The 11,773-nt window shown below is 34.5% G+C and overlaps 1 protein-coding gene across 1 annotated transcript; it reads right to left on the bottom strand.

The window, feature by feature from the left end:
- Positions 1-4,418: 4,418 nt before the first annotated feature.
- On the bottom strand, positions 4,419-10,997 carry LOC143628618 (squamosa promoter-binding-like protein 16). The gene is made up of 11 exons (XM_077098160.1): positions 10,727-10,997; positions 9,342-10,041; positions 8,723-8,916; positions 7,888-8,651; positions 7,712-7,786; positions 7,342-7,449; positions 7,144-7,261; positions 6,503-6,638; positions 6,265-6,403; positions 5,634-6,164; positions 4,419-5,234 (listed from the first exon to the last, which is right to left on the bottom strand). The coding sequence occupies exons 2-11, from the start codon at positions 10,007-10,009 to the stop codon at positions 4,803-4,805; spliced, it is 3,165 nt and encodes a 1,054-aa protein (XP_076954275.1). The 5' UTR covers positions 10,010-10,041; positions 10,727-10,997; the 3' UTR covers positions 4,419-4,802.
- Positions 10,998-11,773: the final 776 nt, after the last annotated feature.

Raw genomic sequence — 11,773 nt, forward strand, 5'->3', positions numbered from 1 at the left:
ATAAACAAACCAAACCACATTTTCAACAAAAATTAACGAACCAAACTACTTTTTAATAAAAATAAACGGACCAAACTAATTTCTAAGCAAACTAAACGAACCGAATCACTTTTTTTAACAAGTAGTTCATTTCGTTTAACAAAAATAAATGAATCAAACTCCTTTTTTAACAAAAATAAGCGACCGAAACTTGTTTTTTTAACAAAAATAAACGAATCAAACTATCTTTCTAACAAAAATAAACGAACCAGACTTGTTTTTAACAAAAATAAACAAATCAAACTTATCTTTTAACAAAAATAAATGAATAAAACTACTTTTTTTCCTACTAAACTAAACGAACTGAGCCACTTTTTTTAAAAACGAATCCAACTACATTTGAAGAAAACAAAAAAAACCGAATCAAACTTATTTTTGAGCAAAAATAAACTAACTGAACTACTTTTTTAACAAAAAAGAAAACACCGAAATATTTTTTTTAATACAAATAAACAAAACAAACTACCTTTTTTACTAAACTAAACGAACTGAACAATTCGGTTTTAACAAAAACAAACGTAGAATTACTTTAAAAAAAATAAACGAACCAAACTTATTTTTAACAAAAATAAAAAAGCAAATCGAACTACTTTTTTTAACAAAAATAATTTAACCAACTTATTTTTAACAAAAATATCGTCGTAGCTTGTGCTAAGGTGGAGTGCGATTTGATTGCTTTTTTTAGATGTAGTTACGTTCGTTTAGTTTAGTAAAAAAAATAGTTCGTTTATTTTCGCTAAAAGGGTAGTTCGATCGTTTATTTTTGTTAAAAAGTAGGCTGGTTCGTTTATTTTTATTACAAAGTAGTTCGTTTCATTTATTTTTGTTACAAATAGTTTGGTTCGTATTTCTGTTAAAAAAAGTCTAGTTTGTCTATTTTTGTTAAAAAAAACTAGTTCAGTTCGTTTATTTTTGTTAAAAAAAGTTTGTTTTTTTATTTTTGTTAAAAGAAGTTCGGTTCATTTATTTTTGGTTGATTATGGTTTGGTTAGTTGATTATGGCTTGATTGGTTATAGTATGGAGGTTAATGATTAAAAATGAGCAATCACTTAACCACAAGGACTCATATGAATCATAAAAAGGGTAAACTAGTAATTCCACATTTGGCAGGGACTCAAACGGTTCACAGTTGAAACCACAGAGACTCAACCAGTTCAAAATTTCTTTTGGGGATTCTTTGTGCCTCCGCCCTAAAACCATAGGGACACAAACAATAATTTTCTCTATATAAAAGTGCCAATGATTAAAATATAGAAGAAAAAAAAACTAATGTTAGAAAATTATACCATATAGCAGTTTGGGTACTCCTGAGAATTCACATGCGCCGGTCGAGCCGGAAAAATATGTTCCTTAAGTCTTAACGTACTAAATATAGTAAATATATTTTTATACTTTGGTTAAAGTTATAGTAATAGACATAACAATGAGCAAAATCATGGTATTAGAATAAATTTATGACATACTGAATAGGCTAATATCTAATAACCGAGGATTTGTGAAGCTCTCATAACATTCTTGATAGCAAATTGGTGAATCAACTCTTCGCAGCTTATGCAATCTAATATTCCGTTACCGATCGCTATCATCGTCAACCAGCTAAGTTTTTCTTGGGGCATTGTGGATCGTAAATAAGATGTTAATAACTATAACTTAAAAAAACTCATTTTTGCAGATGCTACCGTAACTGCTGGTGTTCGAAGTTGACGTTGTTGTTATCCCGCCTATTTGTTTCTTTATTTTTAACTTATCTAACTTTTATTAATTAGTTAAAAGTAATGGGTTTTTTTTTTCAATTTTCAATGGGGCTATAAGTCTTTAGGTAATCTAAAAAAGTGGGTTTAAAAGGTGCGTGGGTATTATAAAAATAGTGAAATTATAAGCGTTCGGGAATTCTGGTATTTTATATATAACATCGGAAATTTTTGGTGCCCCGGGCAAGCGCCCACATGGCACATCCTTAGAGCCTGCCATGTATATGTTTATAATCAGGGTAGCATCAGGGTAGCATCCGCTACCCCTCAACTTTTCATCGGTTGTGTAATTTTTTTTCTTTTTGGGTTGTTTTCGTATTTCGCAACACCTGTAAAAATAAATTATGTTACCCCTATATGTTTAAAGGCCAACCAATTTAAAAGTTCAAATTAAATAAACTTAAACAAATTTATCCCAAAGCAAATAGAAACCATTAACCTTTTTTTCCTTTTGTTTAAACTAGAAACATCAAATAGAAACAGACTCAAATATAAACAGGCTCAACAAAATCATTTTATAAAAGTTCAAATCAAATAAAGCCTAAACAAATTTAATAGCCCAAAGCAAGTAGAAATCATTAACCTTTTTTTTTGTTTGAACTAGAAACATCAAACAGAAACAGGCTCAACGAAATCATCATTTTGAGGTTGAATTTTTTAATACGGTTTTGGATATACAAATTCAAGAACTTGAACATAGATTTAGTGAGGTCTCAACTAGTTTGTTAGAAAATGTGTCTGGTTTAAATCTTGAAATTTGTTTTCCAAGTTTGGCATATCTAAGATGGTGGAATTTTCGAAAACGTATCGGAACGATTTTAGTAATGAAGAAAAAAGGTGTATTTCCGGTGATCGTACGACCTTTTATCACACTTTAAAGGAAGATGATAAATTTGCAAAATTGGGTGAATGTGTGACCTTGCTCGAGTAATGGTGGAAACCAGAAAGCATACTATTTTTCCTTTGGTTTATCGAATATTAATCTAGCGTTGGTTTTACCGATTGCAACTGCAACTGTTGAAACATATTTTGTCTAATATGAAGCTTATCAATATGGGTTTTCGTAAGCGAATGCGTGCTAAGTATTTGAACAATGCTTTAATTTGTGTAGTCGGAAGAGATAGGTTCGATAAAGTAAAAGAACATGATATAATGGCTCGATTTCAATCTTTAAAAAACCTAATAGGAGAAATTTGCACCTTATGTATCATGTTTCATTTTTTGTTTCATTTACATTGTATGAAATACGACAAAAAAATGAACGTTACCCCTGAGATTAATGCCTGGATCCACCACTATGATATGTGGCTGTAATAGATCTTAAATAAGTATAGAGGTGAAATTTGTAAGTTTTCTCTTTGCTTTTGTGTAGGCCTGGAAAAAGCGTGCGGCTCAGGTCACATACTCACAAATAATAAACACACAGCTAAAGTCATCCGAGTTAACATGCCATGGATCCGGCTCAGCGGACACACCGGATTAAACCCATCCTCCACTGCCAACATACAAGCTGTCTGACTCATAACTAGCCAGTGGCCAGTTCAAATGAAGACGGTTCAAAAGTACTCAACGAAACCAGCTGGTCTGATTTGGTTCCAAGAGCATTCATTTTTAAATATCTAACTTATTATTGACCTACTTAATTTACACTCTTGAAAACTCTTCCAAAGAGTTGAAAAGTCCATATAGTCAATTATGCAACATGAAAAAGTCAACATCTATTAAAAAAGTCAACATCAAAGATGCAACTTGGCAAAGTTGTAATCTCTCACCAGTCACTAATCAGTTCCATTAAAATTACAAGTTTATGAAATAAACCGTTTTCAATAAACTAAAAAAAATGTGTTTGGTTCGCAAAACTTTTTTTCTAAAAAATATGTGAAGCAAGTGTTTTACACGGTGCGTTGCGTCGGGGCAGGTCGGTAAAATTCGAGATGTGGTAAAACCTAAGCGTTGAGGCGGTAAGCCAACGCGAATTCGGTTTGTTTTAGTTACTTGTGTTATTGTACAAGGACAAAAACCCAAAATAAAACAAAGAATTATAAAAATTGAGGTAGATCAATGGGGCAGTGTCGGTCGATAAACTCGAGCGTTGGTAAAACCCGACTGCTGGCGATCACGGGCATTGAGGTGATCAGTCTATGCAAATTAAGCGGTTTCCATCACATTCTTTACAACATCGGAACTAAAACAAATAAATGACATTCGGTTGGTTCTCATTACGTTCACTGTACAACTGGATTTTGATTTTTTTAAAGAATGTATATGAATTGAAATCTACCAATAAATTTGAAATCTCTACCACCAGTTGTAGGTGATAACCACCTAACACTAGTGGTAGTGGTGTTGGCATCAAGATGGCAGCATCTGCGAGTCTGCAACCATTTTGGTGGCAATGATCACGGTGCAGATGACCTAATGCAAGCGTGGTACATAGTCAGATATTCCAATTTCGAAATTCCTTAAGTGAACTATTTTCAGTTTCAATTGTCAACCAAACACACTGAAAGCGGAATCCGGGTTCCAATTCCAACAAACTATTCTTACTACATTAAGAAACCGAAAGTTAACAGCCATCTAGCGTTGACCCGCTCGTCTCTTGGTCAACAACTTCGAAACAAAAAACAAAGATTAAAACGAGTCCATTAAACAAGAGAAAGTTACAAACACCATCCTTTCCATATCCCAAAACAATATACAAAAAAAAAGAAAAAAAAAAAAGACATTCTATCTACTATTATATAAACTTGCATATTCAAAACAAAGTAGAAAAAACAGCTACCAGTAACAAGTCAGCCACTGCCAGTAACATCAACCAGACAAAAAAACCGCCACCGCCCATATTCCGGTTAAACCGAAGCGCAGGTGAAGAAACTGTCTCTCATCTAAACCGATGTTAAACCGGTTAATGAACCCGTTTTTACTTATTCGCCTTCCAAAAGTTAAAAATTATCACCTATAAATAAACCTACTTATTGTCTTTAATGCATTCATATAAAACTTAAATTCCTCTACATTGAACCAAAGTTCAAATTCTCCCACTTAAAAGGCGCAACCGAACCAATATCCGGGGCCCCACGAAGAAACAAGCACACGCATACGCAGACAGCTGCTATGGCAAGCATGGAGTGTATGTACGGGCGGTGAAATAGCCCTTGTGAGCCCGGGACTCGTCTGGGGAAGTTTGCAGCCACGTGTGCGCATTTGGAACAGGTTTTGGGTTCCGTGGGGTCTCTTATTCTGAAACTGAGCTCTTGGTGGTCTCGGGTTCTTGTTTGGAGTTCTATCTCGTTTGGTACCCGTATTGAAATTTGATGGGCGATTCGGTCTGTAAGCTTACGGGCCACTAGCTCGTTGTATGAGTTGTTGTTCCTCATTGACGCGTATGCGAATGGAGACAGCCCGTTTGCGTCTAAGGATGAGTTCCAGCTCAGCAGCCCGATCTGCACGGGTCAATAATGATCATTAAGCATTAGTTGTGAACCGCATATGGCTGTGGGTAGGGTTGGGCCGAAAAACTTTATGTTCAAATTTTCAAAAACAATTAATTTGTCAAATATAATTACATAAATTATGTTTTATTTAAATAATAATCCAACTCTTATATTTTTTTCTTTTCTAAAACACGTTACCTTTTTCCGGAAAATAAAATCTTTTTATAAAAGAATTTTCTTTTTAACAAAAATGACATCTTTTTGTACCAAATACTAAAACCTTTTTTATAAAAATAAAACATTCTAAGAAAAAATGAATTCTTTATAGAAAATGACTTTTTTTTACCAAATAGGCAAATACTAAAAAAACACCAAGAAACTTATTTGGAATAATGTCAGTATATATACCTCTTGTGGGTCACTTGTCAATGCATCAACCAAATCATCTGAATCAGAAGTGCAAGCCGCCAAATGCAACGGTGTGATGCCGCCAGGTCCCGCAAGGTTTGGCGGGAAAACATACTTTCTGGAAGTAGTTTGTGAGTCAACCATTGAATAACGTATGAGCATATCCACCATATTCTTGCACCTTCTTTTAACAGCCCGGTTTAAAAGATTAATCCCAGATAACATCTCAGACTCGTCATCTGTAACACCCGCGCCTTTACGAAGTAAAATTCCCAAAAGGGTTTTCTCCAAAGCAACAAAATCTCTTTCAACCGAGAACACAAGCAGGAATTTGAATCGAGTGAGGGTAAAATGGGAATTTCCTTCTTTTTTCTGGAAGAGCCATCCGAGCTCGTTCAAGAAGTGCAAGCTTTCTTTTGTTGACTTCGTTTGACCGTCCATAAATTCACCCTCGAGAAGCCGTAATTCTTGGCAAAGTGTAGCATCAGCTATAATTAAAGGAAAACTGGTACCTTTTAAACCGTTCTCTACCTGTCAACATATAATGTACAAGTCAGATCAACTTTATAACCGTTTGACCCGTTCCCTTTTTAGCTTTCATTTATTTGGTCCGTTTGAGAAAAAAATTTACCTCGATGAAACATCGACCGAGTGTACCGGGTGCACAAACTTTGAAGCTGCACGTGCTTATTTCCTCATATGTAGATTCTTGATTGGTTGATTTTGTTGATTCATCCAATGTACATCCATCTGCATGTGTGCAATAGAATCTGCAATAATAACAAGAATACTTAATATTCCATCTTTTTGTAAACAAAAATAAATATTAACATATATATATATATATATGAAGGGATAAAAATGCATACTTGGTGCCAGGTGTCATTAGATTTCGGCCTCTAAGGATAAGAGAAGTCTCCTGTCCAGCCACAACAGCCAAAGGTGAGACGGATATTAACTGCGGTGAACTCCATGCTTTCAAAGATTTAAACAAATACACCTTCCCTGATACATTAGAACATACAAAAACGTTAACTTAAAAAGATAAACAAAAGCTAGAAGTGAGCATTTTGACCCACTTTTAGGTAATAATCTCTAACGGGTCGAGTGCAAAATTTAAAGATATCGAGCTAAAAAGAAAATGAGTCCAAAGTTGTAACAAGTGTATTCTGATGCTTTCAAGTTATAACCATATTTAAAAGACGTACTAGTATAGTAGTGTTTCAATAATATAGTTTTTGAAATCATATTATATGCATTAATTACATATGAATTTTAAAAAAGATGGCAAAAAAATGCAAGTGGGTAAACGGACCCAACCCGGACCCTTTTGGTCCATACTAAAAAATATCTTTTTAGCATGTCACTCTAACTTGCATGACCAGCATGGCAACAATAAAGCAAATCAATATTCTTTTTTAATTTGCAAAACCAGAAATACCAGAAAATAATATAACTTCCAATTATTATATTATAAGTTACAAACAAGATCAAAAAAGAAATAACTAACCATCTTTATGTGATGCTATTTGCTTCTCGGTATGTGCTAAGAACCTTCCGGTTCCCCAAAAATCGGTGCCAGAATCTCGCAGAAGAGAATTGAGATACTGAATAAAGTCTCCTTCAAGCTGCAACGAAAAAATAATATTGTGAGCACTAGATAAGTGATATACGAAGGGAAATGTTATTTATTTAATATTTTACTAACTTGATCCCACGAAGACGATGGCATGGATAAATAAATTGAAAGAACCACACAACCGGGCCTTATGTATCCTTCTATCTCAGATGGACTCTGAGAAAGCCAGTTATAGACCTGAAAATCAAGGAATCAAAACCGTGTTAGTAAATCAGATATTATTATTTAAGGAATGAACAAAAATTGTTTAATTTTGTAGAATGGGAGTAAAAGTTCCCAAAGGGTTGAAAACAAAAGGTTAAATACGTATTTTAAAAAATTGGTACACATCAAACTATTTGAGTTAGACAAATCTACCCTTACAAAAAAAAAAGACACATAAATGCTAGGGTAAATTAATCCAAAAAATTTATTGTTTATAAATAAAAAAATTATTCACCTGTGTACGCAGCGAACCAGGCAAGTGACTTGGATCCTTGTCGAACAGTTTAAACAATATCCGCCCAGTGCGATCCTAAATAAATACCAAAATATATTAACTCACATATACACACAAAAACGAAACCTTTGAAAAAAAAAACACTTTAAAGTATCATATGAGTAACAACAAACAACCTGAGGATCAGAATTCAAACTGGAAGGTGACTGATCTGATCCAGACGAAGACGTATATCCAGCTCGGTAAGGCGAACTCTGAATAGAAATATTATCAGTGGCGCCATTCGGCCCACCAAAAAGCTCAAGAGACATGGCGGTGCCGCCACCATGACTGCCAGCTTTGACATTTACAATCACCTCACCACTAGTCGACAAACTCTCCGGATTCAATCTTTCCCTTGAAGGTTTTGGCGGGAAAAAACTCTGCATGACAGGTGGCGAAGACGAAGGCGAGAGTTCTTCAGTTGGATTACTACTGTCAGATGAAAAATACTTCCTGCTCGACGCCAGTTTTGGCGGGCTATCGTTTTCAGGTGAAGAACTGAATAACTGTAACTGCAAATTAACGGGTGTGTCAAGAACTTGACAGTCTGAATCCTCACGAGACTGATAACTTGTACTGCTTCTTTCTCCACCCGAAAGAACCTCTGCAACTGGTTTGAGAGCCTCTGGACCATGGTTTCTGTTTCGGGATAACGGGTCAGTGCTAGAAAGTACACCAAGAAAGTCCATGGTTGAAGACCCGGTTTTTCTGTTGACCTTTTGACTCTCGGAAGACGGTTTGTTATTATTATTATTATTATTATTATTATCTTTGTCAGCATTGGTTAGGTTTCCGGGAACTGGCGGGATTGGCAAAGCGTTTATTTTGTTAATAATTTGCATAAGTTGGTCTTTGTTTGGTAATGGAGGAGAACTCCTGGCTACGTCTTCAGTGGTTCCTGATATTTAAAGAAACATAAATATTAAAATTTAATGATTTGAAAGATATGAGATAGAATAATGATTATACCTTGAGCACGAGCTAAAACAGTTAGTAAACTAACAATATCCATTTCTCCGTTGCTGTTTTTATTTCCGTTTCCGGGGAGTAACAAATGTGAAGCAACGTCTTCTGGTTGAGTTTTTCGTCTTCGCCTGTTGTGGCCCGCAAGCCTGCGCCTACAGCTTCTCTTTCCCTCATCAAACTCAGAAAGAGGATGAAACCTAAAAATATATATATTGCAAAATAAATTATTTAAATAATTAAAAGGCTCGACTATCAACTCAATAATATGTCACAAATTAGGGAATGTTTATACGTGTGTTTTTTGAATGAGATTATGTGTTTGTGTTGCTTAAAGCTTTAATAACTAAATAATCGAAATGTTAGCGTGTTTGGAAAACTTTCGTTGTTTACGGAGTTATTAGATTACATGACTAAAAAAGAGGAAATCTTTATGAAATAGGAATTAATCTAAAATAAAGAGTATGTAACAAATTGTGAAATAAGATAATTAAAAGCAGAATATCAGAGCTACAAAACACAAGTAAAGATTACAAGATTATAAATCACTACTCAATAAATGCGAAATATACGGTAATCAATAATTAGAAATATAATTGTAAATTAAGGCTTTAAATTAACCGACCTGCTGCACTGCTGACAAAATCTTTGCATTTGTTTCCCAACCAACGCATTTCCAGCTTTACTATGCACCTCACAAACCTTGTGTCGGCGATGATAATCTTTAGCAGCCGACAGATCCTCCTTACAGTTATCCACTTGACAAATGGGATAATTCCCACCGCCACCACCTGGTGATCCAGATCTGACCCTCTTATTAGGCCTCGTTACTACCGCCTCCTCACCGGAAACCAAACCACCGCCACCGAGCTTCAACAAGAGCCGTGAATCTTCTACTGGTTGACTAACCAAACCCTTCTTTGAAACATCATGATTATTAACAGCATTAACAACCAACTGTCGTTGTTGTTGTTGTTGATGCTGTTGTTGTTGTTGTTGATGTTGATGTTTTTCTTGTTCTCGAGAAATCTCCATCATATCCACTGGTTTAGCAACAAGCCTCGAACTATCCCATTCCCAGTTTTTAGGGTTCCAGCTGTTCCTAAACTCATCTAAATTCGGAATCAACCTCTGAAAATACTGATTATGCTGCTGTTGCGTACCGTTCGTGTCTTGAAACGGTAAGCTCCGTTTCTTGGCCATCGGATGCGGATCGGGGAATCTTCTAGCAGCGGAGCCAATTGTGTTGTACATATACAAAGGAGGAGCTAATTGAGTACCAACTTCTTCCATATCTTCCTCCAAATTATGTAATATCCAAATTCCTATGAAAATCAAACCTTTTTTCTCAGAATAACTTACCAAATACAGAAAAAACAACAAAACCCTAATCTGATCCAACAAAACACCATTAATTCTTTAAATCCCACCTTTTAATTTCACAATATATTCCTGTCAATTATGTATCCAAATTCCTATAAAATCAAACCTTTTTTATCAAGATCACAAAACCCTGATCTGATTCAACTCAAAAAATCATTAATCCTTTAATTATGTAACCAGTTTCAATTTTACAAAATCAATCAAATCAACAAAAATTTACATTTTTTCCCTCTTTTCCATAATATTTTTAAGGTTTTCCTCAAATTCTTATAACCAAATTCTTATAAAAATCAAACCTTTTATTCAGAATCACTTACCAAATACACAAATAACAAAACCCTAATCTAACCTTTTAATTTCACAATATTTCCCTCTAAATTATGTATCCAAATTCCCAAAAAAATCAAACCTTTTTTATCAAAAACAACAAAAGCCTGATCAGATTCAACAACACACCATTAACCCTTTAACACCCACCTTCCAATTTCACAAAATCAATCAAAACCCCCAAAAATTTAGGGTTTTTAACATTTTTTTAGGGTTTTCCACAACACCCAACAACCCATATAACCAACCCCAAAAACACGAAATTAACACCACACACATCACACAGAACAAACAAATTACCAAGCTTCACTTGTTCATAACACCCCAGATGAGAAAACCGAGTCAGGACTTTGATCAAACACCTGGTGTGCAGATCTAAAAGAAGGTTGATTAAAAGATTATTAGAGGAATTGAAGATCTGGGTATGAGAGAATAGGTAGATCTAATGGTGATGATGATGATAAAATAAAAAGATGGGTGGTGGAGTCAATTGGAATTGGAATTGGAATTGGAATTGGAAGGTGTGATCGAATGGGGTTTGTTTTTTAGTTTATCTTTTTTTGGGGGTTCATACGGACATGATAGACGTCAGCCAGTAAGTAAGTAAAGTAATTAAATTGATGATTGATGATTGATGATTTACAGTGAAGATGATAAGTGAAGAAGTATTAAATATTGAACCTTACTTCATTCATTCACCTTGTTGGATAAAGTATTAAAGTTAAAACAGTTGATAAAAGATTTTTGAATGTGCTATATTTTTGGGGTTATGTTATTGAATATCTTTGAAGTTTTTTAATAAGTAAAAGAGTTTTTATTTTTTTTTAGTTTTTAAAAAGATAAGGAAAAAAAAAAGTTAATTAATAGAACAGTGAAGATGTGCTTATGTTTTTTTTCTTTTTTTTAATGTTCAACTAACTAATAAAGCCGGTTATATAGGTAGTCTCGTACGTTCGTAATCGGAAACATTGTTGGGTTGCCAAGTTCACTATCTCGTGTTATGGGGAAAAATCCGTCGCTCGAAGGCTCGTTATGGTAAAACCCGATTGGGATCGAATTCAAATTTTAAAGCTTCGGCTTTCGTCTTGATTTTTCACTTTTCGTGCAATGCTAATTGAGCTAAATCTCATTGACAATATGTATTTATGTAAAGGCTAAGGTAATGGGAGTCATGGGGATTGTTGTATTTGTATATAGTTTTGAATGTCGTGTTATTTGGAACGTTTTAGAGTATGTGTAAGTACGACTAACAAGTTGCCATAACTCTGGAGTAGTGGTACGCCATTAGTTTAAGGGGTTCTGTAATTCTGTTAACACTTGATCGGAGTCCTCGATGAGACAAAAGAG

Source organism: Bidens hawaiensis, unplaced genomic scaffold (genome assembly GCF_021521415.1).
Source record: "Bidens hawaiensis isolate Kalapana, Puna unplaced genomic scaffold, B.hawaiensis_p1.1 tig00000458_1, whole genome shotgun sequence".
NCBI lineage: Eukaryota > Viridiplantae > Streptophyta > Magnoliopsida > Asterales > Asteraceae > Bidens > Bidens hawaiensis.

Coding starts and splice junctions, on each gene's coding strand:
- LOC143628618 (XM_077098160.1), bottom strand. CDS start 10,009: ATGGAAGAAGTTGGTACTCAATTAGCTCCTCCTTTGTATATGTACAAC. Junction 6,639..7,143: donor AATAGCATCACATAAAGATG/GTTAGTTATTTC, acceptor CTAATGTATCAG/GGAAGGTGTATTTGTTTAAA. Junction 6,404..6,502: donor CTAATGACACCTGGCACCAA/GTATGCATTTTT, acceptor TTATTATTGCAG/ATTCTATTGCACACATGCAG.